A 24000-nucleotide genomic window follows, 5' to 3' on the forward strand; every position below is an offset into this window, starting at 1 on the left:
CTTACAGGGGTATTTTAAAAGGTAACCGGCGTGACTCAGTATTATCATAGTGCAATGTCGTTTTGTGCTATTTTGAACAATTTTTAAAAAGAGGTAAGTGGAATTCAAAGACGTTATTTGGAATGTCATCCCTGGAACAAAGGCATGAATTCTCTTAATATAAGGACGTCAAGAAGCCTAAACTCAGAGATGTTATGTAATCTTTCCAAGATCGCGTCGTATTTTTCATTCCACCAAGCTGGGGCTGGAATGCAGGGCTGGGGAAGACCCCCCGCAGCCTCCCACAGCCGGGAGCCAAGGAGGCTGACCTGGTGCCTGCCCCGGACCTTAGGGGACGCTGCGGACTAGATGTGGGGTGTATGGATAAACAGAAGCCCAGATAGACGATGGCAGGTGAAGACTGCTAGGTAGGTCATAACGCTGCACTTGACAAGTGACACACATGTTGATAGGCTGGATGATAAAGGAGACGGATTTTATGAGGGACTGGCAGACTGATGAGCAGACACGCAGACAGGGAAGTTGCTTTACAACCAAAGGATGCCAATCGTTGGGATGCTAACAGCCTTATTTTCTATTTAGTCAAATAATAACGTGCGCAGGTGATCCGCGCTCCCGGTTGGAGGTTTGAAAAGGCCCGGAAACTGACGGAAAGAAACGAAGAGTCAGGCTCTGGGCACTACCCGAGGGAACTCGGGGTTCGCAGGGCCTCGGGTGTTGCCGGAAATGGCCGACGACTGCCGTGGGCTGCGGGGCGGGACGGGGGCGTGGCCGGCTCGATGCACGCGGCGCCACTTCGGGTGTTTCCGGAAACCGCAGCGAGCCCGCCTGAAGTGGGCGGGGAAAGGCCTATGGGCGTGGCTGGAGTCTCCCGAGTGGCTTCGTGGGTTTCCGTAAACAGAGCCGAAGCCTCGGCTTCGGAATCGAGGCGGCGCGCGCGTCCCCGGGGGTTACCTTCTTCGGGTGTTTCCGGAATTCACCCGTAGCCCGCGGCCGAGAGGAGGAGGCGCGCCCCCCTCCCGTTCCTCGCCGCTTCGGATGTTTCCGGCTGCTGCCGGCGGAAAGAGCCGAGGGCCGGCGGTGGTGGCGGCCATGTTGGGAGCAGCAGGTCCGGCGGCGGCTGCCTGTGTGCCGGGCGCGGAGCAGTGCCGCTGAGGGCAGGGGAGGAGCGAGGCAGGCGGCCGGCTGCGGCGGCAGAGAGTAGGCGGAGCGGCGCGGCCCGGCCGAAAGGCGGCACAGCCCAGCCGGGGGTCGGGGGGGTGCGGTCCGGAGCCGCTCGGAGCCGGCGCGGCCTAGCCCGAGCGGCGCATCCCCGGGCTGGCGTGAGCGGCTGCCCGGCCTCCCCGCACCCCCGGCCGGGGCCCATGCGGCGGGTGCCCCTGCTGTGAGAAGCCCCGCCCGGCCGGGCTCCGCGCCTTCCCTTCCCTCCCTTCCTCCAAGCTTCTCGGTTCCCTCCCCTGAGATACCGGCGCCATGTCCAGCGCCCGGACCCCCCTACCCACGCTGAACGAGAGGGACACGGAGCAGGTAAGGAGCCCCGAGGGCTCCCCGAATTCTCTGGCTGGGCCCCTGCACCTTGCAGAGCCTCCTCCCTCCTCTGCTCTCCTCGTGTCCCTGCTGCCACCCTGCAAGCCTCGGCTGCCCTGTCATCTGGCTCTCGGCCTCGCACATCCCCCTCTGAGTCCTGTCCTGGGACCCACCTCGTCCTGACTCCAAGCTGCACACTTGCTCTTTTCTGCTGACCCCCCCTCCCCTCCCCGCCCTCCTGCGCTCTTCCGTGTTACCTCCCTAGCTTTCCCTTCTCTTCCCTTTTTCTCTCAGGGGCCTTTCTGGTCTTCCTCCACCCACGCTTAAAGCCGCCACCCTCCCGCTCCTCGAAGAGCACCCCGCGATTTGCCCCAGATCGTCGTCCACCCCTTCCTCCATCTCTCTAGTCTTGCTTCTCCTCCTCCCGCACCGGTTCTCCCAGTCCCTGCTTATCACCCTCAGGGTCCCTGCCCCGGAGTGTTCTCGATCCCTGTCCTCTTCCAGTTCCCCAGCCTTCCCCCCACCTTCCTTCTCCAAATTGTGCTCTCCCTCATGCTTGCACCCACCAGCTCCACCCTCATCACCTTTCCAAATGGTTCGCCTACTCTTTGCTCATCACTTTCCCTTCTTTTCTCCAGGAGCTCCCTGGTGCCTCGCGCTGGCATTTGTTGCTTCCGTGTTTCCCAGACTGCTGTCATGCGCATAGTTTTCCCACAGGTTGTCTTTGGGGTTCCAGTCCAGAGGGTTCCCTTCAGAGCCTGGATCCCTCGGGTTCTGTTCCCCCAGGTTTGCTTTAAGTCTCCGGGCTTCCTGTTTTCTCCCCGAGCACTTTACCGACCTGCTCCCTGGACGCTCCCTGCCGAGGGAGAACATTCTCCCAGCCCCACTCTGCCAGTACAACCTGTTGCTGAGTCCCTTCCCTGGCCACGCTCCCTCACCATCCTTGCCCTTCTGCCTTCTCACACTGCCACCAAACCATGATGCCTTCCTGTGTCTTCACTCCTGGTTCTGTCACTTCTCAGTTTCTTCCTCCAGGAGCTTGATGCCTTCCGGTTTCTCTACCCTCACCGGGTCTTCCTTGCTCTACCTTTTACCCAGCGCTGCCTTTCATCTCCGGATTAGTCTCTTGCCTTCTTCACATCATATTTCTTGGCCCCACACATGCCCCCATCCCGTCCCTTCTGATTGGCTTGTGTTTGTAACTCCCGGGGCAGGCACTCAGTATTCTAGTTTCTTGAGCTACGCTGCCCTCCCCCCCCCCCCCCGCCCGCCCCCGTCCTGGCAATCACTGCTATCATCTGTCACCCAAGCTTTAGCGTTTTCTGTGTCACCTCACCTGTGAGCTCAGAGGCATCCACTTTCCACTCCTCCCCTTTCTTTCACCCCGTCCCTTGCTGACTGCTAACTGCTCTGGGGAGAGTCCCCTGCCTCCTTCTCACCCTTGTCGGTGGAGAACTTTACTAGGCCCAGAAAAACTTGACTTGAAAAAGGAGCTCTTCTCCCCTGGGGCTGCAGCTGCCTTTCTGCATCCTCTCCCTTACGACATCCTTTATGTTTTCCTCTTGTTGCGCTTTTTCTTCGTAGCTCGGTAGAGTGTTGTTCTATTCTCTTGCGTGTTCACATCCTTCCCTGGAAAATCTGCCCTCGTTGCGTTTTCCTGCGTTTTTCTCTTGTGTCCCCCTCCCTCGATCTGTCACCTGGGCAGTAAGGAACTCAGGAGGAGTTCTGGCCCGAGTTTTTCTCTGCACAGTTTTTCTCTGCACCGGTTGACCCTTTTGTTGCTGATGGACTCATTGCTTCTGGGCGTGAAACAAGTTGAGAGGGAGGCCCGGTGGATTTCTGTTTCATCACTGGGTTTTGCAACTGGCTGTGCATGGGACTGAGGTCTTTGGAAACTGGAGTGTGGTCTGTGTCTCCCAGCCTCGCCCTCGTTTGCCAGCTGTTAGTCTCCTTGCTGGGAACCGCTTTTTCTAGGCCCTCCTGAGGTGGCCTGTTCCAGTCCTTTTCCTATCACCACCTTTGTCTTAGCAGGTAAACCCTGCTAAACCGGAGAACTTTCCCAGACTGTTGATTACGAGCTGGTAGGAGGAGGCCAAGTGACTGACTGACACCCTCAGGCATGTGGGGAGTGGCTGTGGGGGGGGCATTGTGTTCAGCAAAGTAGAGTACAGACTGCCTCAATGTGGTTTCTTTGTGCTGTTTACTAAATGTAAATGTATTCTCGCCGTGGTCTTTTTCTTATGATGTGTGCATTGATTTCCTCTCTTCCCTACATGGCTCGCAGACTGCTGAGCGCGTAGTAGGAAGTCGGTGCACACCCATTGATTTTGTGAGAGCAGTAATCGGGGGAACCATTTGGGAATGCAAGCTGCTCTTTGATAACGGAGTCTGGAGCAGTGGCTGCGTACTTTGTCATCCTGTTCCACATTTACGAATTACTCATCCCGTTTGCACTTTATGGACTAAGGTTCCCCCAGCCGCTTCACCACTTCTCCTGGTGTTCTCAAGGTGGCCGATGATGCTGTCTACTTGACGTTAAGTCTCGTCCCAGTAAAAGCACAGCCTTTGGAAAAGCTTGGATACACCTACCGCAGGCAGATGCCTGTATTTTTCAAAACAAGGAAAAAGACAAGTAGCAGCCCTCCTGGTCACGAGTCCAGGGATGCCAGAAGCATTGGCCTCCTTTAGAGTAGATGGTGCCACCAGGTAAAAAGCAAGAAAGCTCTGGTCCTGTTGTGATTCTGGTCCCGGAAGTTCAGTCGTTGCAGTAAAGCCATAATGTTGTAAAATAAAAAGCGAGGAATTTGGTTGGGCTGATTGCTTCCGCACAAAGATGCTCTGTCGCCGTATTTAGGTTTAAATTACTTACACTGGTTTCACCAGGAAGTAGGCAAACAAACTCTCCTGGTTGTCTTCAAGCTCCCACCCCTTTTTGCTCTTCCTCTCCCCCTTGCTTTATTAAAACATGGGGCTGATGAGTAGCTGTTTCCAGGAGCTCTTTGATCACATCTGAATTAAACACACATCACACACACACACACACACACACACACACACACAATATGTGGAAGCATAAAAATAAACCTCGTGTTGCAGGGAGAGTGCCTCTTTGCTGTCGACTCTGCTTCTCGCAGGGAAAGTGGGAGATAAAAGAAAGTCAAGCCCCGTCGCCCGAGATGGTTTTTTGACACCTGGTTGCAGATGTGCTTTCTCTCAGTCATAAACTTCTTTCATTTGCAGAAGGAGGGTTGTGACCTGGGGCTGGTAGTTTTGATTCTCCGTCTGCGAGCGGAGCCTTCTGTCCACTTCTTTTCCAAATGGCTCTGCTGGCCCGGAGGCTTGGCTGTGGTGAAAGCAATCAGCAAGATGACTGTCTTCCAGCCGGGCCGGCAGTAATGGGCCAGTGTGGAGGGGGTCCAGCTTCCAGAGTTCTCCTGCTGCTGGCCAGAGCTTCCGGTAGCTACACCTGATAGAGGGCCGACTGGCTTCAGACCTGCCCCACCCCTGGGCCTCAGGAACCAGGAGGGAGGCCTTCTGACAGAAAGCAGGAGCCTTTCGCTACCAGCCCTGCTTCGGCCGCAGTGGGCAAGGGAGGGGGGTCGCTGTCATTCTGCTGGGGAGCAAGCGGTGGTGTTTATTCTTTTGGGTGGTTCTAGGAAGAGGAGTGTGGAAGTCTGGCTGAAGCGAGCAAACCTAACTCAAAGAATCCTGTAAAGAACAACTGAGCCACTCCAGACACACATCCCTCGGATGCCAGTGTTGATTCTGGCTGAACATTGCATTGAATAATTTGGTTTTAGCGTCGACTCTAGCAGAGAGCTGGGTTGGCTCTCATTTCCCTGACGTGTCCTGGGGGCTGTGCGGCACTGTGCTCTGGGTGCAGACTCTGACTTCTGCCCTCTGACTCTGGCCAAGGGCTCCTTAGTGGTGCTACCATCTGGTCAGAGGTGTGGGTGGATGACATTCTCACTTCCTGCGTGGCCCTAGAAATTAGAATGAGGCCCTGTAAGAGCAAGGGCTGTAGGAGTCGGGAGCTCGCAGAGTTGCTCACCGTACCATAATCTTTAAACCCAGTAAAGGTAACCACCGAGTGAATTGTAATAATTTCTCTAATCTGTGGACTTTGAGAAGTAGCTAAACAGATGGACACAAGAGAGTCATTGAAACTTGGCCTGCTTTAGATTAACATCAGGTTTGCACAGGGAATGGCTGCACCTTTCAGATGGTGACCAGAGATTGGGCCCAAGATTCTTTTCACTGTCAGTGTCTTAACTGATGCCAGTGAGATGGGAAAAAAATTGAGAATATGCCCGAGAGGTTTGCATGGTTAGAGCTCTTGGAAGGCAAAAACTTCTCCGACTGTACACTTTCCCCGTTGGACAGAAAAACCCAGTTCTCGGTGGGCGTTTGACCAGGACTAACCCGTTCTTCCATGAACTCTTTCCCATTGCGCACTTAGCCACCTGGCTGGCCTTTCTCTTCTCCCAGGAGCTTCCATGACTTTCCTACATATGTATTATGTCGACTGGAATGAATATTTTATGCCAGAGTGCAGCCAAGCCTCAGACTTTGTGGCCCATTATCGACAAGCGGGGTGGGGGCTGGGCGCCACCTTTGGCCCCACGGTAACTCTGCTAAATGGACTCTCCACCACCCCGCCTCCCCCCAGCAGCACTTTGGAGCCTAGTAATGGACCGGGATGAAGTAACCTCAGCAGATGGAAAGGGCAAGGAGGGTGGTTGTCCTTCCTTCTCCCAGACGGCCCGAGGAGGCTTTCCTGCAGTAGGCAGTCCTGCCCCGCCCCCCGCTGCCTGGCTAAGCTGTAGACTGGCTCCAGGGCCGCCTCCGTGAGAGGAGACGGAGAAACGGTTTGATTCTGTCAGAGCCGGTGGTGCTGCCAGGTTTGCCACTTGCCTCACAAAGCAAAAACCGAGAGTGATGGGGAAACGGTGGGCGGAGTTTGAAACCTAGGCTTCCTTCTCCAGCGGAAGTTCCGCAAAGTGACAAACCAGATAGGTGGCTGGGTTTCCTTCTCTTGATGGGAGATGCCAGCATTTGTACCTTTTTGCACTTCTAGCTTGGATTCTCCAGGCTTTCTCGCAGCCTTCATCAAACACGAGTGAGTCACTGCCGTGTTATCTGTGCATTTTCCCCTTCTGTCTCAGCAGAGGGAAGAGTAAGCCTTTACAAACTTTGTGGGGGAGGAAACCACCCATTTCCACTTCTGGCATGGGAAGAGGCCATCTCTCCCGATGTTAACTCTGAAAGCTCTAGCTCTTGGAGCAGAATGTCGCCACCCCACCACAGCCCTTTTGGTGTTGGCCGCTAAGTTGGCCATTGCTGTCTTTTGGGCTGTAAGGGTGCATCTGATTCTGAGACCACACCAGGAGAGAACCTGGCCTCTTGGTTTCCACGGATCCTCCACTGAAAGAGGGATCCCAGCGGCGCCTGGGTGGCTCAGTGGGTTAAGTGCCTGCCTTCGCCTCGGGTCATGATCTCAGGGTCCTGGGATCGAGTCCTGCATCGGGCTCTCTGCTCAGCAGGGAGCCCGCTTCCCCCTCTCTCTCTGCCTGCCTCTCTGCCTATTTGTGATCTCTCAAATAAAATCTTTATTAAAAAAAAAAAGAAAGAAAGAGGGATCCCAGTTCTTTCTCTTGCCCACTAGCCCTGCTTGGGGCTTTAGGGGCTAGAAATAAGCCAGATCCCTTCACCTCTCTGTCTGCTTTTGCTAGAGGGTTTGAAGTTTCTTGGTCCCTAGACACTCTTTCTCCCTACTTCCATGTATCCCTACATTTACCAGTAGAAAATGAGGGCAGAAGGGGCAGAAACAAATGCATTTCCTTTTGCTCCTCAGACGGTTAGTGTTAGGCTTATGAAGCTGGGTAGGCACAGGTTTGGTAGGCGAGGGCATGGTAGACACTGGTATTGATGGCTGCTTGAGTCCGGAGGGACAGCAGATAGGAGGGGAGAGGAAGGGGGGGTAGGGAGAGAGGAGAAAAGGAGGGGTGTGTTCAATGATTGGCTCCCAGCCACCTTTTTCTTTTTAACATAAGGAAGGCGGAGCAGACCTGAGGCTTCTCTGTAGAACCAGTCAAGCTGGTTTTGAGCAGCCTCGGCCTATTTTCTTGTGTGCTCTTTGGGAAGTTGGCAATAGAAAAGTCTGCCTCCTCGGGGGCTCTCTGCTTATTGATATACGAGTTTGGAGGAGATCTGTAAACATCCCCATCCTCTGTAAACATCCCCATCCTCTTCCAATACTGAACGGGTCTCTGAGCCGGGTGTCTCTACACGAGCAGGCTCTCTCTACAGCCAGGGATGCTCAGGGCAACTTTGTCTTACACACCTTTCACCGGACACTCTAAGATACAATTTCTGTTCTTGCTCCCCCCCTTCCCACCGCTGGTCATGGCTTGGCAGAAGGCTCCAGCCTGGCCCGGGAGAAGGCACTGGGTCTTTGGTTTGGGATGGGAACTGACTCCTGGCTGTTGTGATCTGCTGGCTAAATCCAGTAAGACACCCCCCTACCCCTGCACCTCTCGGCTTGATGTGATGGGACTATCTGTCTGCCTGTTGGGGAAGAAAAAGGAGAGAGAAAACTTTTTGGTCTTTGGCAGTTCAGCAGGTACTTCAGCCATGGGGAGAGTGAGTCTGTTGCCGGTCTGTACCTGTAGGAAAGGTGGGAGTCATCAGTCACCGTGTGCTGGCACTTCCTGAGCGGTGGCCGGGAAGTCTTTCTCCGGGAAGAGATGGGATTCTAAGGCATCTATGCCCATCAGCGCTACTAATATAGCATGATTGTTTTCCCGGTCCCCCACTAAATGGAAAACTCCCACATCTGAAAGTTCGCTGATTAATGAGTGAAACCACCTGCAAACATCGTTCCTGCCCTTGCCCTTGCTTTGTCCTTGGGGGCGGGCTGCTCCTGTCGATACTACAATGATGTACTCATGGCTTCTCCTGAGCACCATTTCAGTGAAGGTTTTGTTTTGGTTACTGATACCCTGTATGGAGGGTGGCCCTTCTCCTCCACCTTCTTCAGATCCGAGGTTCTGCTGGCCTTCCCCTACCCGCCATCACCTCCCCGCCTCCCCACCACAGATGGCCATCATGAGTGTCTTTGCATGTGGTGTTGGATGCGCTTGTGGCTTGTTGCTTTGTTTTTGCCCACAAGAGTTGAATTACTGGTTCTCTAGTCACAGGAAGTGGGGCCCCTTAGGCCTGCTTGGTCTAGCAATAGCATTCTAATTGAGTTGAGCTTATGGCAGAGTTGCAACGAGATCCCAGCACTTGGAGACTTCCAATAAGTGGTGTGTTGTGATTACAGCAGGTTCTCTAAATTCCATACCCTGGACTGGAGTCTTGGTCAGTCTCTACTATGACCTCGGGCTTACTTAATTGCTCCAGGCCTGTTTGCTCATCTGTAAAAACGGGGTAATGATAGTACCTATCTTGTAGGTATATAGTTACTGGGAGCATTAAAAGGGGTGGTGAATATAAGGCACTTAGAATAATGGCTGGCAGGACATCGTAATCATTGTCATCACCGTTCTAGTGAAGCAACTCAGTGGGTTTTTCTGAGCACCACACAGCTCCGGCTCAGTGTATGTTGGGATTTCTCTGAATTGATTAAAAGAATCTTGGTTTCTTTTAGTCATTAGGGTCCCTTAGCTGTTTCCAGCTTTTTTTTTTTTTTTTTTTTTTAATTTGTTTTGGTCACCTGGGTGGCTTGGTTGAGCATCTACTTTTGGTTCAGGTCATGATCCCAGGGTCCTGGGGTCCGCCACCATCAGGCTTTTTGCTCAGCGGGAAGCCTGCTTCTCTCTCTCCCTCTGCCTCTCCCCCTGCTTCTGTTCTCCAGCTCTGTCTCTCAAATGAGTAAAATCTTAAAAAAATTTGCTTATTTTAGGGTTTTTTGGTCTTTTTTGTTTTGATTTTTGTGGGTGTTTTGTGTGTGTGTGTGTTTAAGATTTTATTTATTTATTTGACACAGAGAGAGATCACAAGTACGCAGAGAGGCAGGCAGGGGCGGGGGGTGGGGAAGCAGACTCCCCACTGATCAGAGAGCCCGATGCAGGGCTGGATCCCAGGACCCTGAGATCATGACCTGAGCCTAAGGCAGAGGCTTAACCCACTGAGTCACCCAGGTGCCCCTTGTTTTTTGTTTTTGAGCCAACCCCTTATCTGAATAGAAATGCTGTTGGAGAGGTTTAGATACTATTGAGATCACTTTAAAAAGTGGGGATGACTTTTTTTTTACAGGATATCAGTATTGGGTGATTTTATCAATTAAAAAAAAAAAAGAAAGAAACACCCCAAAACATTACCTTCTGCTTGCCCATATTTCGGTGTTGTGAGTGGTGGTGGTGGTGGTGGTGGTGGTGGTGGTGTATGTACAGCCTCATCAGTGCCTGGAAGGCCAAGTCCAAAGTCACCAGAACATGGGTTTTTCTGAGTGTTGGGATCCGGGCGTTACAAGAGGCCCGCTGAGCGAGCCCAGGGGATTTCTTTCACGTTCCTTTCTTCAAGTGCAGTATTTACCCTTTGGGAACAGGCGAAAGCTCCCTGTTTCTCTTAAAGACCACATGGGAACTTAGCAGCTAATGATTTTAGGTTCCTTTTTCACTAGCAAGGGGGCCTTCAGGGGCAGGTCCTTGTTATCTCTGCTGGCTTCTCTGAAGTGAGAAGAGAGCCTCCCCTACGTGAGGCCTGGAAGGGTCTCGGCCATTTCTCAGCGGCTGCTCCTAGGAGTTTGCGGACTTTGAATCTTGGGCTGAGATTTTGGTCTCAGTCGGTTCCTTGTTTATCTTCATCTCTCGAGCTTCTAGAGCCTGAATGCCTGGCCAGAACAGCAAGTAAGTTGCTTCCTTTTCTCACATTGCAACTGCCAAGGAGAAAGGTAACAGTGTCGCCTCAGAGCTCATCAGGGAATATTTCTTTCACTGTATTTTCCTCTTCCTTTTGACCCCTCTGCTGACTTCTCTCACTTCCCTTTTTTTTTTCTGTTTGGTTTCTTTGAACTCTGTTGCTTCATTATCACTGTCCACCTCGGGTTTTCATCTCCATGGCCCACTCTGCCTGACCTGTTTCTATGCCTCTTTTGTGGCCTGGCTCAGGAGAGGAATTCTGATAGTCTGAGAGCTCCTTCATGTATAGAATCCCAGAACCACCCAGTCCTTTCTCCTACTCGTCTGATTTCTATAAAGTTAAGGATTTGCTGCTTTAGAAAACATTTTCTTTTTATGTCTCTGGAGCCACCTTCTTTAGTAAAGCCGGGCTTGGCAATCTGACAACGTATTAGGGGCGGCATCCCAGTTTCCCTGGTGACAGGGTCTAAGTTAGTTCTCGGCTGTTTTCCCGTGGCCTGCCCGGAATGCTACAACATTGGACCCTGTCCTGAAAAAGATCTGAGGAGAGAGTTGTTAATTCTGGTAATGCAGTATTGAATGTGGCCCCTGAGGTGTGATTTGAGGACCCTGGGGCTCCCTAAGACCCGTTTGGTGGTACGTGAAATCAAAAGGAGTTTCATCCCAACATTAATGCAGTATTTGCCTTTTTTCACTCTCATTCTGTTGGTGTACAGTGGAGTTTTCCAGAGGCTGAATGATGTGTGCTGACATCATCACTCTGATTAATGAAATGTGTGCTTCTGTGTTCTTGTGTTTTCTGGAACGTTTAAGGTAGTCCTTTAAGGTATAAATATGAACGTTTCCAATGATGAATTCAGTTTGTTCTCAGTACTTCTACTATTACCAGCTGTCTTCAGTTGTGCCTGCTGTAATCCCTGTAAACCTCATTATTGTCCTATAAATCATTATTTTGAAATGCCAGCATTTTCCTGGCACCTTCGAGGAAACAACAAGAAGTAAGTACAACTTGCAGAACTTACTTGTAAAAGCTTTGGGGGAGAGGCTAGCGTATTAAAACAGGAAAATTTATCCTATTTCTCTTATATTTAAGGATGGATTGTTGGCTTTAAAAAGGGAGATTAGAAGATTTGCAGTCTCTCTTTACTGGAACGGACACATCAACAAGTGAATTGGAGGAATCTGAAGAACCTAGACAGGATTGTAAATAAGAAATGAAAAGTTATTAAAGGAGATGATATTATAACGAAAGCTGTCTTCTCAGCAATATAGATGTTAACAATGTACTTTATCACGTCTTACGCAACAGAACACGTCTGTGTGGTATTACAGTGCCGGTTAAGTTGCAACATCGTGTCAAGACCAATCATTCAAAGCTTAAAGAAAAAGGAATTTGAGTATTTTAAGTATACACACCATGAGCTCTTTAAAAGCCAGAATTTGCTCCAGCTTTCCAGCCTAGAAATGGAAAAAATCATTTTTCTTACCGGATAAGTTTTTGACATCACTTTGGCTGGAAAAGCCTGCCCAGTAGCCGAGAGACTAATAAAGTCTTGAGCAGCAGGCATTGCTGACTCCCCACTGGCTGAAAAGTCAGTAAAAATCCCGGGCAGGGGCACTTCATGTGTTACTGTGATTCGTCGAATTAAGGATCTAGCTATGAAGACTGAGTTCATATCTTGTTTGCAGAATTGTGCTTTTGCCTTACCAGTGTGCAGATTTACAGACATGGCTCAACCTGTGTCCACACCAACTACGCCTCAGAGAATTTTGTTTTATGTGAATGCTCAGCAGCGAACGCAAGTAGTGATACAATATGCAAGGGGCTGAATAACGCTCTTGACTTTCACGGTTCATGCTGGAACAACCTTATCTCCATTTGCACGATTGGCGCAGAAGCAGTGACAGAGAAAATTGCTGGCGTCATAGCGTGAATCAAGGCAGTGAGTGGCAACGGATTCTACTAGCGGTGGTAGTTGGGGACTTCTTTCCTGCTCTGCGCTTACCGTTTAGAAAAAAAAAAAAGCCATTTTTACTTAAGAATGTCTTAGATGAAGCATTAAAAATTACTAATTTTTATTAAATCTCAATCCTCTAATAAAAGTCTCTTTAATATTTTGAGTGATGAAATGCCAAGTGTCCTTGGAGCCTAGCTGCTGGATAGCGTGGTACGGTGACCGTCCCAAGAAGATGCACTAGTGTGTTGGAGCTGAACCAGCTGCATGGGTCATCGTTTTTACTTGAAAGAACAACTGGTGGATAAACTCTAGTTATTCATACTTGAGCGTTTAGTGGACATTTTCTTGACGTTGAACGGAGTGAGTCTGTCACCGTTGCCAGTGATAACATCCAAGCTTTCAGGCGAAAATGAGACTTTTCAAAAACTTGTGTTTGTCAAAGAGCTTTTTGATGAGATCAGTGGTAAAATGAATGGAATGTGATTTTTTGATACCGTATGAAATGTCAGTATTTGGAAATTCTTTGTAATTCAACGAAGGAATATTTCCCAGATTGTCAGTAGGTAAAAGAGCCACTCAAAAAGTACAAGATGACCAGTGGATTTTAACATAAAAGGACACAAAAAATTCATTGATAAATTTTCAGATTGCACATCGCAACTAGCTTTTACAAACTACTGCTTTTGAGTTTTGGTCTGGTGTCGAAGAAGATAAGTTCTCAGTATTTGAAAGGCTGTTAAACATCGTTTTCCAGCTACAGGTCTGTATGAAAGGAGATTCTCTCTATATCTTAAAACCAGAACAACAGATCGAAGCACATTGAATACGGAAGCAGATATAAGAAGTCGGCTCTCGTCCATTAAGCCAGACATTAAAGAGATGTATACGCCAATGTGAAACAATGCAGTCTTTGCCATGAATTTAATTTTGTTTTAGAAAACACGGTTTTTTCACACAAAAATGTAGGTTTTCCATATAAACATCTAGTGGGCTTAGTGTTTTGAGTGAATTAATGAAAATATTTTTTAAGTTACCATTTCAGTTTCTAACAAGGTAGCTATTGATAGCTGTAACCCCCATAAACAAAATATTTCTGCAGTCCTCAGTAATTTATTTAAGAGTATAGAGAGTTCTGGAGATCAAAACGTGAAAAAAACCTTTGTTTGTAGACAAAACTTGAGCTGATTGTCTGTCTTGGGTTGGTTACTTGTGATGACTTCATAAGGAGCCCTTGTTTACAGTTCCTGCTGCTATATCGTCCTGTCTGGGCCCCGGAGACTTTGACCCAAGCTAACTTATTTCCTCCTTATAATGCGGACAGCATTGGCCCCTTAAGGTTTTTCGTTGTTTTATCTGTGGCTTGTTGGTTTATTCCCCCTCCCTCTTTTTCCTTAAAGGTTTTTCTTTTCCCCATTTCTCTTTATTCTTTTAAGTTTTCCTCATTTTTTCCCCCCTAGTTTTTTAGTGTGGGGTTTTTCGAGTTTTTGTCTGGTATTGTGTTTTGATTGAATTATGAGATAAGTTCATGGGGAGGACTTCCTTTGGTATGTGTGAAATTGTGGTTTGGCAAATACAGGTTTTTTTGGATGTTTTTTTTCTCTTGTTGGTTTTTTTTTTTTGTTTTGCTTTGTTTTTCATTCAAATAAGTAACTCAAGGGGCGCCTGGGTGCCTCAGTCGGTTAAGCTTCTGACTTTTGGTTTCAGCTCAGGTTATGATCTCAGGGTTGGGAGATCAAGCCCCACATCGGCCTCCATGCTCAGTACAGAGTCGGCTTGAGATTCTTCCTCTTCCTCTCTGTCTGTGCATGCGCGTGTGCGCGCGCTCTCTCTCAAATAAATAAATGGTTTTTTTTTTTTAAGTAACTCATGTTTACATGCAGTGATTATGATTAAGTATTATGTTCTTTTAAATGGATGGATACATATTTAAGTATTTTTTATTTCTAATATAGTAATTATTAATAGATATAGTCCATATAAACAAAAACTTTTGGGGACTCCCATTATTTTTAATAGTTGTAAAAAATTTCTGAAACCAAAAAGAATAAGAAGCACAGATGTAGGCAAAACTTGGATTAATTCTCCCTGGCTTTGGTTGGTCAGTTTCTTGGTAATTTCATAAAAAACCATTTTGCAATTCCTAGCCCCTGTTTAGTCCTGGCTGTGCCTCAAAGAGGCACTTGCTGGCTTGGTTTGCTGTCACTCTAGCTGAGGAAACTGGTTCTCAGCAACCTGATCCAGGACTTTGACCAAAGTTGGCTCTTTTTCTTCTTTAGATACAGAGCATTTGCCTTGTGAGGTTTTTTAAACTGGTAATTTTTATTTTTAAATTTTGAGATAATCTTAAATTTAGAAAAGTTGCAAAACTAACCCAGAGACTTCCTATACATTCTTCACTCTGCGTCCCCTTGTGTTAACATCTTAGATAACCACTGAACGTGTATCAAAACTAAGAATTAGGGGCGCCTGAGTGGCTCAGTGGGTTAAGCCGCTGCCTTCGGCTCAGGTCATGATCCCAGGTCCTGGGTTCGAGCCCCACATCGGGCTTTCTGCTCAGCGGGGAGCCTGCTTCCTCCTCTCTCTCTGCCTGCCTCTCTGCTTACTTGTGATTTCTCTCTGTCAAATAAATAAATAAAATCTTTAAAAAAAAAAAAACTAAGAATTAACCTTGGTGTAATACTATTAACCACAGTACAGAACTTGTTCAGATTTCATCAGTTTTTCTACTGATGTGCTTTTTCTGTCCTAGGACCCACTCCAGGATCCCACATTGTGTTTTAATTATGTCTCCGTAGTCCACTCAGATCTGTGACCATTTCTTAGTCTTGCCAGGTCTCTTATGACATTGACCATTTTGAAAAATGCTGGTTAGTTTCTAGAATATTCCCCAATTATGGTAACCTGAAATTTTCTCAAGGCCTTATGTTCTAATTCCATTTTTTCGTCGTGGTGAAACACACATAAAATTCACATTTTAATCATTTTTTAAGTCGAGTGGCATTAAGTACATCCACAGTGTTATGTAACTGTATCATTTCGAGAAATTTTTTGTCATCTCAAACAGAAATTCTGTATCAATTAAACAAGAACTCTCACCCCTCTCTCCCCCAGCCTCTCGCAACCTCTGTTTTACTCTCTGAATTTGACTACTCTAGGGACCTCATGTGAGTGGAATCATACAGTATTTGTCTTTTTGAGTCTGGCTCCTTACACTTAGCATAATGTTTTCAAGGTTCATGCATGTTGTAGCTTTTTTTTTTTTTTTTTTTAAGATTTTATTTATTTGACAGAGATCACAAGTAGGCAGAGAGGCAGGCAGAGAGAGACGGAGGAAGCAGGCTCCCTGCTGAGCAGAGCGCCCTATGCGGGGCTCGATCCCAGGACCCTGGAATCATGACCTGAGCCGAAGGCAGAGGCTTTAACCCACTGAGCCACCCAGGTGCCCCATGTTGTAGCTTTAATTCCATTTTATTTTATTTTTTAAAGATTTTAATTTATTTATTTATTAACAGAAATCACAAGTAGGCAGAGAGAGGGGGAGGCAGGCTCCCTGCCAAGCAGAGAGCCCCATGTGGGGCTCGATCCTAGGACCCTGAGATCATGACCTGAGCCTCCCAGGTGCTCTTTAATTCCATTTTAAAAGTTAACTCCGGAGGTGCCTGGGTGGCTCAGTTACTTCAGTCTTGGTTTGGCTCAGTTCCTGATCTCAGGAGATTGAGCCCCACCTACTCAGCAGGGAGCCTCCTTGAGAGTCTCTCCTCCTCCCTCTGCTCCTCCCCCCCACACCCTTGTGTGTATGCACGCTCTCAAATACGTAAATCTTTTAAAAAAAAAAAATGTGAACGCGGGTTTTACTCTGATGACATGTCTTGAGTTTATGTTAGAAAATCTAATTATTGGGACATGTAGTTGTAGTGAGCTTAGTAATATTTTAAATGAATTAATAGTGTAGCATCTTCTCAGTTTTAATTATAATACAGTTGTTATAACTCAGAAAAACAAAAGCTCTTTGAGGTCCTTGGTAATTAAGAGTGTAAAGAGAGTGTAAAGGGTTTCTAGACAGAAGTGTGAGAATATCTTTTGTAGACAAGCATGGGGTTGATCATCCCTGTCCTCCATTGGTTGGCTACTTGATATGACCTCACACTGAGCCTTTGTTTTGCAATTCCCTGAGTGCTGGCTGGGCTGCTGGAAGGTCCTCGCTGCCTGGGTTTGCAGTCATTCTAGCTGAGGAAGCTGGTTCTTAGTGCCCCGAGGGACTTTGACCAAAGTTGGCTCTTTTCCTCCTCCTAATACGGAGCATTGGCCTTCCCCCCCCCCCCCCATTAAAAGGATCATTTGGCTTACTTGGATTTCATCATGACAGAATTTTTTTTTAAGCTTCTGCGTTGGCTATTGGTCAATTCCAAATTTGAAAACTGCAAAGCTTGCTTAGCTTCTATCCTTGAAGAACCTTGGTGCCCATAATAGCTGAAGGCCAGTGGGCTCCAGTCGCTCACTACGGCCCCAGCAGTCTGTTTCCTGGGCCGCTGCGGAGCCCACACACTTTGTTCCTATTTCTAACATGCTTAACTCTTTGGTGGCCCTGTTTCTGAATGAAACATGCCCGCCAAATCCCACACTTGATGGAGAAACTCTTTATTTCTTACCGTAAGAGGTAAGCAGATTTGGTAACGGTGTGAACTATCTTTGCTTGATGAGTCTTTAAGGGACAGGTAAAACAGCAGTAGATAACAAAGTTTCAGAAGTATTTTAGCATTCTCCGCCTTGTTCTTTGGCTCGTACTCATTCTCCAATTCCCATGACCCCCCTGACTTTGGAAGGCTTCCCTTAGGGCAGCTAGGAGTAGACCTTGGGGTCTCCTCTAATAGTCACTTGTACCAGCTTGAAGCAGATCTTTTAAAATTCATCCCATTTGCTCAGAATTACTTCTCATCGGGTCACTAAAAAACAGTGTTTAATCAAGTGCTAAACTTATATCAGTTTGAGTCTACATATGGACTTGCAGGATTATAGCTCCATTTCCCATCACTCAGCAGTCCCATAATCCTCTGCTTTTTACACAAAGCTTACTTCTTTTCAGATTCACATGTGGCTTTCACTTCAATTCCAGAATTGAATTTGATGTGCTTTTCTCTCTCTCTTCGGCCGCTGGTCAGTACGGAAGATAGACTTTTGCTATCAAAGGAGATTTGTTCATTCTGTTAGCTAAGCCAGACTCAGTAACGGTGCCTCCTGGATGGCCCTCTAGTACATTACTTTTCCATATGGTTAGGGAGCTCTAGAAGGGACCAACCAGTTGAGGGCTTGAAGGGTTGACTACCCCTGCCCATCCTCGCTCACAGGGCATAGTTTGCGCTGAGGCCACTGGCTTTAGCTATAGACATCATAATAGCCAATACGGATTGAACACTTAGCCTGTCCCAGACACTTGTTTACCTGTCTTACATTGATTAACTCATTTAATCTTTGTGAGATGGTAGGTCCTCCTGTTTTACAGATGAAGAAATGAGAGGTCCAGAAATGTTGAGTAGCTTGCTTAAGGTTACAAACCTGAGCGGTCCAGTGTGTGTCGGTGTCAGAGCAAAACTTTCTTGACTGTGGTGAACCCTTTGGTTCTGCTTCAGTTGTGCCCATGCAGTAGGAGGTAGGTAGATCCCTTAGGATTTGCTTCTAGTCCGTGGGGAGTAAAACCTGTCTCCCAGGTTGGCTTCTGAGTGGTCATGGCCTCCTCGGCCCCAGATTGTTTCTGTTCTTTGTGGCCCAAGGGTGAGATGCGGCTCTCTGGGCTTACCTCTGTGGTCTTGACCGCTCCATATAAGAGCTATGGGAAACTTTTTTAAAACTTTGTTATTTAATCCTGGCTTCTGATTGTCCTCTCTGTGTCTTCTCATCTTCTGGATTTTCAAGGACCATTTCAAAAAAGCCAGAGTCCCGAGACCTAAAATTGGTAACCAGCAGTAAGTACCTCATAGCACGGGACCGCTTAGATTCCTAGATTTGACTGTCCGAACCCTGTAGTGCCCGTGAATTGTTGGGATTCTAGAACTCTTTTTGTAGGCACTCCCCCACACCTCCCTTCCCCCCAAAAAGGAAAAAAAAAAAGCTTTTGTGTGTGGATCTTAACTGTATGTTCTATCACAAAAATAACGTTCTCCCTTTACAACCCTCTACGTGCCACTTACACAGAGGCCCAGAGCTGCTCGCTTTTGGCCGTGACTGCCAAGGGCGCTGAGCACCGCAGCTGGTAGTGCCAGGCCACTGTGTGCATTCCGTTCTTGCCAGCTCAGTCCTGGGAGCTGAGCTCTGGCCTTCCTGCTGGGCCTCTCTCTCCCGTAGCTTGTTTTATGTGCCACTACTTCCTGTTTGCTTTTGTTCAGTCTTTCTTTTGGTTCCCCGCTCTCTCCCGAAGCCGGCCCCCCACAGCCATGCTTACGGCTCTCCCAGACCTCTGCTGTTGTGTCTTAGACTCCTTGTTCTGTGCCCCTCTATGGAATTTTAATTAACTTGAGTTTAGGAGTTTATGATTGGATTTACTTGCTTGTCTTGCCTGCGCAATAGTGCCCTTTCCTTGATCCCGTTCGGCATTTGGAGTTTTATTAGCAAAGTTCTACAATTGTAAGGCTATTGTCAGATGCCCGCATGGAGCGAGAGTGAAGTGGTGAGCTGCTCTCCTTATTTCAAGCCTCATTTACCCACCTGTGCCCCTCTCGTTGCCCTTGCAGAGGAAGAGTCGTACTTGGCGTTCAAACCCGATTTCGCTTTTCCAAGATCACGGTTATGTGCCATTTCTAAATTACTGTAGAACCCGTCTTTTTGTTACCGGGTGAAACCAAGGTCCAGGTACGTTACCTGGAGAAGCACAGCCTGTGGGCCGCCTGGAGAGGGGTCGCTCCTCCCTACACCCACCTCCAGCTCACTTTTACCTCCTAGCGGAGGTAGCCGCTGTTCGCACGCAAGTGTTTTAGTGACGCAGGCCACCGCTTCCTTGGAGAGTGCAGGGCAGTGTTTTCTTGCTAATAAAAAGGCTGTCATAATGGGTTAGGCCCATAGGGGCTCGGCCCTTCTATACTTGTATTCCCGGGGAGCAGAATCTCTACCTTAATTACCACATGGCGCTGGCGGAGAGGTGTGGCTGCTAATTGATTAGACCACAGTCCTTTGCATTGATGCGGAACTGTTGGGGTGGTTTTGCTTTATTTCGTTTCTAAATAAACAAATAGATTTGAGCCAGGTAAGTTTATTTTGGAGGGCTGAAGAGCTGAGTAGGGGGTGAATCTCCTGTCTTTAGTGCCACTTCAGTGTCCTCCTTTCCTAGCTTGGCGGCATGCACTACGTCGTCGGCTCCCCTGCCGTCCTGGTGCGCGCGGTGAATGTGTCTTTCCCCTCCCTGCCGCTCTGTGTGCTCCCTCTCTGTCTGGTAGAACCAGATTCCTTTATTTGGTTTGCTGTTCGTTCTCTCCTGTCTTGGAATGGCTGGACTCTATTCTGAAGTGTATTTTTAAGATAGTGTTTAAAAGCAAACACCCTGCCTTTCTTGAAACCACAGAAACTGCTTGTGAAACAGCTACCAGGGCAAGCTGCCAGACCTGTGCTCTTAACCCACCCCAGTGACACACGTCAGACCCCGGCGGCGCCCCCTAGTCCTGACGGTGGTGTGAGGATTTTCTCAGTAATACGTGTGTAGGTGCTGAGCTCCCGGCTTTGCCTCCAGGATGCCCGCATTATAACCCTTTTCCCAGTAAACCGTTCCAGAAGGGTCTTGTATAGCTAATCTGCTACCTACCTACTGTATAGGAAAGGTTTTAAACAAATCCAATTCCCATTCCCCCTCACCTCCTTTTTTTTTTTTTTTTTTTTTTTTAATTTTAATTTTAATTTCAGGAAGTGATTTTCTTTTGAGGTGATCTGGACCAAGCCTCTTACCAGCTTTTCCCATTTTTAAGTTAGAACTGGCTTCAGAATTGTTTTCCTCCACAGTGGAAGAGAACATGGGCCTTGATCTTTATCCTCAGGTCCTAAAATGACTTTTTTCTTTCTTTTTTTTTTTTTTTTTAATGGCATAGAATCTTCTCTGTTTGTCTAGGGAATTTTATTTCTTTCCAGGTACTTTCAGGAACGAGTATTTGTTCCTCCCTACTACCTTCCAGAAGAGCTTTGCCACTGCTGGTAGCCCGATAGGTAAGGGTCCTGTTTAAAAACTGGGATCAGTGTGCACTGAGCCCTGGCACTGATTGAGTGGGAGTTAAAGGGGGATGATGGGGCTTGATAACCATCAGTTGGGACATAAAAGGAAAAATATATAAATGTGGCTCCCTCTGCAGGGTCAGCACTGTGGTGGGGGTTCCAGATGCGGAGCTTTAAGAATCCCTTGCAAACTTCCCCAAGAAGTTTTGTTCTCTTTGTTTACTCTGACTTCATTTCCGCGACCTGCGTACCTGTTCTGACTTTGTGTTTAAGCTCTTTCCCATCTTTGCTTGTCTGTTGGACCTGTCCCTAGTTTCCAGATGGGGAGGAGACCAGGAAGGCTCAGTGCTTGACTCTTCAGTGGTTCTCCCTGGATTGGCTTCCTCTAGGGCTGTCATCCACGACTCAACACTGTTGACTCAGTGGGCGGGCATTCCCATTCGCTGAAGGCCCAGGGTTTATGCAGATCCTGGCAAAACTCTGTGGTCCTAGGTAAAAGTGGGACCTGCGACTTTCAGATCTTTTCACCCATGTTTCTTCTGAAAAAGAACAAAGGCCATAGACGTAAATAGGGGGGAATAAGTGGACTGTTAACTCTAGTTCCTGAATTTGGTCCCACATTGGGCTGTGTGATTTGTGCTTATTTATCTCTCCTGCTAGATAATCAGCTCTTTTGAAGTCTGGGCTGTTTTTATCTTTTTCTGTATCCCTTCCTTCCCCGGAGTCCTTTGGAGTGCTTCATGCATGGGCATGTCTCAATTATTCGTGAAATAAAAAGTCAGAAAAATTATGAAATAGGCATTCTTTACTGATAGCCAGCCTTGAGGGAGTGTGTCCATATTGATTTGTAAATCAGACACCTCTCCATCCAGTTTTTGGACATACAAGTCTTAATTTGTGTCTTTTAACAGGTGTAGTGATGACTAAAGAGACAACTTTTTCAGGATGAGAGGGTAAGGAGAAAGGTTAACGTTCTTAATGGGTTCTGTTAAGAACCCAGAGAGGAGGGGCGCCTGGGTGGCTCAGTGGGTTAAAGCCTCTGCCTTCAGCTCAGGTCATGATCCCAGGGTCCTGGGATCGAGCCCCGCATCGGGCTCTCCGCTCAGCAGGGAGTCTGCTTCTCCCTCTCTCTCTCTGCCTGCCTCTCTGCCTACTTGCGATCTCTGTCTGTCAAATAAATAAATAAAATCTTTAAAAAAAAAAAAAAAAAAAAAGAACCCAGAGAGGAAACCCTAGGCGGAGAACACACACTGCTGAGGAAGCCTGGTCTGGCTTCCTGCAGTAGGGACTGGAGCCGGAAAGCAAGCCCTCCTCCTTTTGCTGAGTTCTCTTCTTGCCTCTGACACACAGCATCTCTGGCTACATTGTTGCTTGTGGTTCGGTTGGCCTCATCCTTCTCTCTCTTGGATGGGTGAACAGAGGCACACTGAGTGTTGGGGATTTTGTCCAGAGGTGGCGAGATCATGTGGTCTGTATCAGAAACTGGAGTTATTTATAGTGGGCGAAAAGCTCAGGAGCATGGCACAGGAAGAACTAATTTCACACTACCTCAGGGCCTGGTGATGATGAGAACCCAGATTTTTCTTTGAGCATCTCGGGGGATGATGAGTTGCTTTTCTGAATTGACCCAAGAACTATGAGATCAGGGACCATGTTTTCCAGGACTGTTGTGGGTGGGCAGGAATGAGAGGATGACCATTTTCTCCTTTCTTCTCGATTCCCTGGTCCTTGTGACTCAGGGTGTGAAAGCTCCACCGGACTTTTGAATCTCCTGCTTTTGAACTGGTGCAGAAGGCACTAGCTGTGTTAGAGTGGTGGCAAAAGGACCTGTTGGACTGGTCTGCTGGGACCCACCTTCCCCCCTCCCCTGGCACGGGGCAGGGAGACTGAAACTGCTGCTTGGGGCTCTGCCAAGCCAGTCTGTCCTCGTGGGTCACCTGCCCAGGGCAGTCAGGTGGGCAACTCCAGACTCAGGAGCTCCCCAAGGAGCGAGGCTGCTGGGGAGTCCTGCTGCCGGTGGGCTTGGTTACGGGGTGTGCCAGTACTCACATGTGCTGAGGAGCCCCTCCTGGCTGTGGCTGACGCTTAGTGTGCAGAGCCCTGGGGCCTGCTGGAAATAGACTCTCTGTCCCCGTAACTGTCCCTTGTGCCTTAGAGCCATGCTCATGGTAGGCAGAGAGGCTGGGAGGCTTGAGGAGCTTATAAATTGTGCCTAAATGAAGTCTAGGGAGGGAGAGGATCCTTCCCTAGGGCACCCTGAGTTCAGGGTTGTAATGTTTCTAAGTCTGGGGTAGTCACCTGAGTAAACTTTAATTTTTCCAGCCCTTGGCAGAGGAGATATTCCGATGTGTGAGCCTGGTGTCCAAGGCATATTATGTATGGAACCAGACTTTCAGGCAGGTTGACCCTATGTAAGCCAAGGTCAGGATGTGGTCTTCAGGATGTATAGACGATGCCCACTTCCTGCTGCCGTCTCAGGGGCAGCCTGGAAGGCTTATGAGCACAGAGGCCCCGAAAACCCTCATGCCCATACAGGACAGACCTTCATTTTATAGGTGGGGAGACACAGGGCCCAAGAGGGTGAATGGCTTGCTCAAGGTCATAGAACTTGTTTGAATGGGACCAGGTCTAGAATCACTCTATCTTTCTCAGGGACCTTGGCACTATATCCCCCTTCACTTCCACTTCAGAGGCAGTCCTGCTGCTTAGGAGGCCTGCATAGGCGCTGACCCACAGACCTCATGGCAGAAGGGAGGCTGGGAAAGGACAAGTGGAAGGGCAGCAGGCCCCAGCTCCACACACCGGATATGCATTCTGAAATCCTGCCAGACACTCCATCCATAGAGGTGCCAGAAGGCCTTGGGGAATGGATTGAGAGCAACGGGCACCAGCGTTCTAGCCCTGACCCTGGTTGGAGGGCTCACGTGACGCAGAGTTGTGCTGAGAGCTGTCAGGTGAGGAGACTCTGGGAGAAGCAGGAAGACCCTGACCCTGACTTTCCCTCGTGAATTAGGAAGGCACTTGAGAGCCTGCTAGGTGCCGGATACTGTACCTAGGCACTGAGGACACAGAGATGACCCAAGTTCTGGAAATTTCCCTCAGGCTGCTCTCAGTCTTGAACAAGGCAGCCACCAAGAGTTGTGATGTAGGCCCTTCAGCGAGCCACAAAGTCCTTGTTCAAGAGGCTTGAAGTGATGTGTATCAGGGACCTTGTGAAGTCAGAGGGATGGAGCAGGGAAAGCTTCCTGGAAGCGATGTCTGAGCCGAGGCTAACCGGGAAGGAGAAAGGGAGTGAATGGTGGAGGGGAAGTGTTCTAGGCAGTGGGAGGCAGTAGCAAAGGCCTGGAGGTCGGAGAGAACATTCTACATTGGAAAACAGTTGTCTGGAGCCCAGAGTGAGACTCTAGGAAGGGACGGGGGCCAGGCTGGAGCTGCAGGCAGGGAAAGGGAACCAGCCAGCTCAT

The 24000-nt window shown here is 48.5% G+C and overlaps 1 protein-coding gene across 11 annotated transcripts in view; it reads left to right on the forward strand.

The window, feature by feature from the left end:
- Positions 1-1328: 1328 nt before the first annotated feature.
- MARK2 (microtubule affinity regulating kinase 2) overlaps positions 1329-24000 on the forward strand; it is a 57662-nt gene continuing 34990 nt past the window's right edge. For all 11 annotated transcript variants that reach the window (XM_047690169.1, XM_047690175.1, XM_047690172.1 and 8 more), the window contains exon 1: positions 1329-1527. In XM_047690169.1, coding sequence (XP_047546125.1) covers positions 1474-1527 — 54 coding nt within the window. In that variant the 5' untranslated portion in view covers positions 1329-1473. The remainder of the gene's footprint in view (positions 1528-24000) is intronic.

Source organism: Lutra lutra, chromosome 10, assembly GCF_902655055.1.
Source record: "Lutra lutra chromosome 10, mLutLut1.2, whole genome shotgun sequence".
In the NCBI taxonomy this organism is placed as follows: domain Eukaryota; kingdom Metazoa; phylum Chordata; class Mammalia; order Carnivora; family Mustelidae; genus Lutra; species Lutra lutra.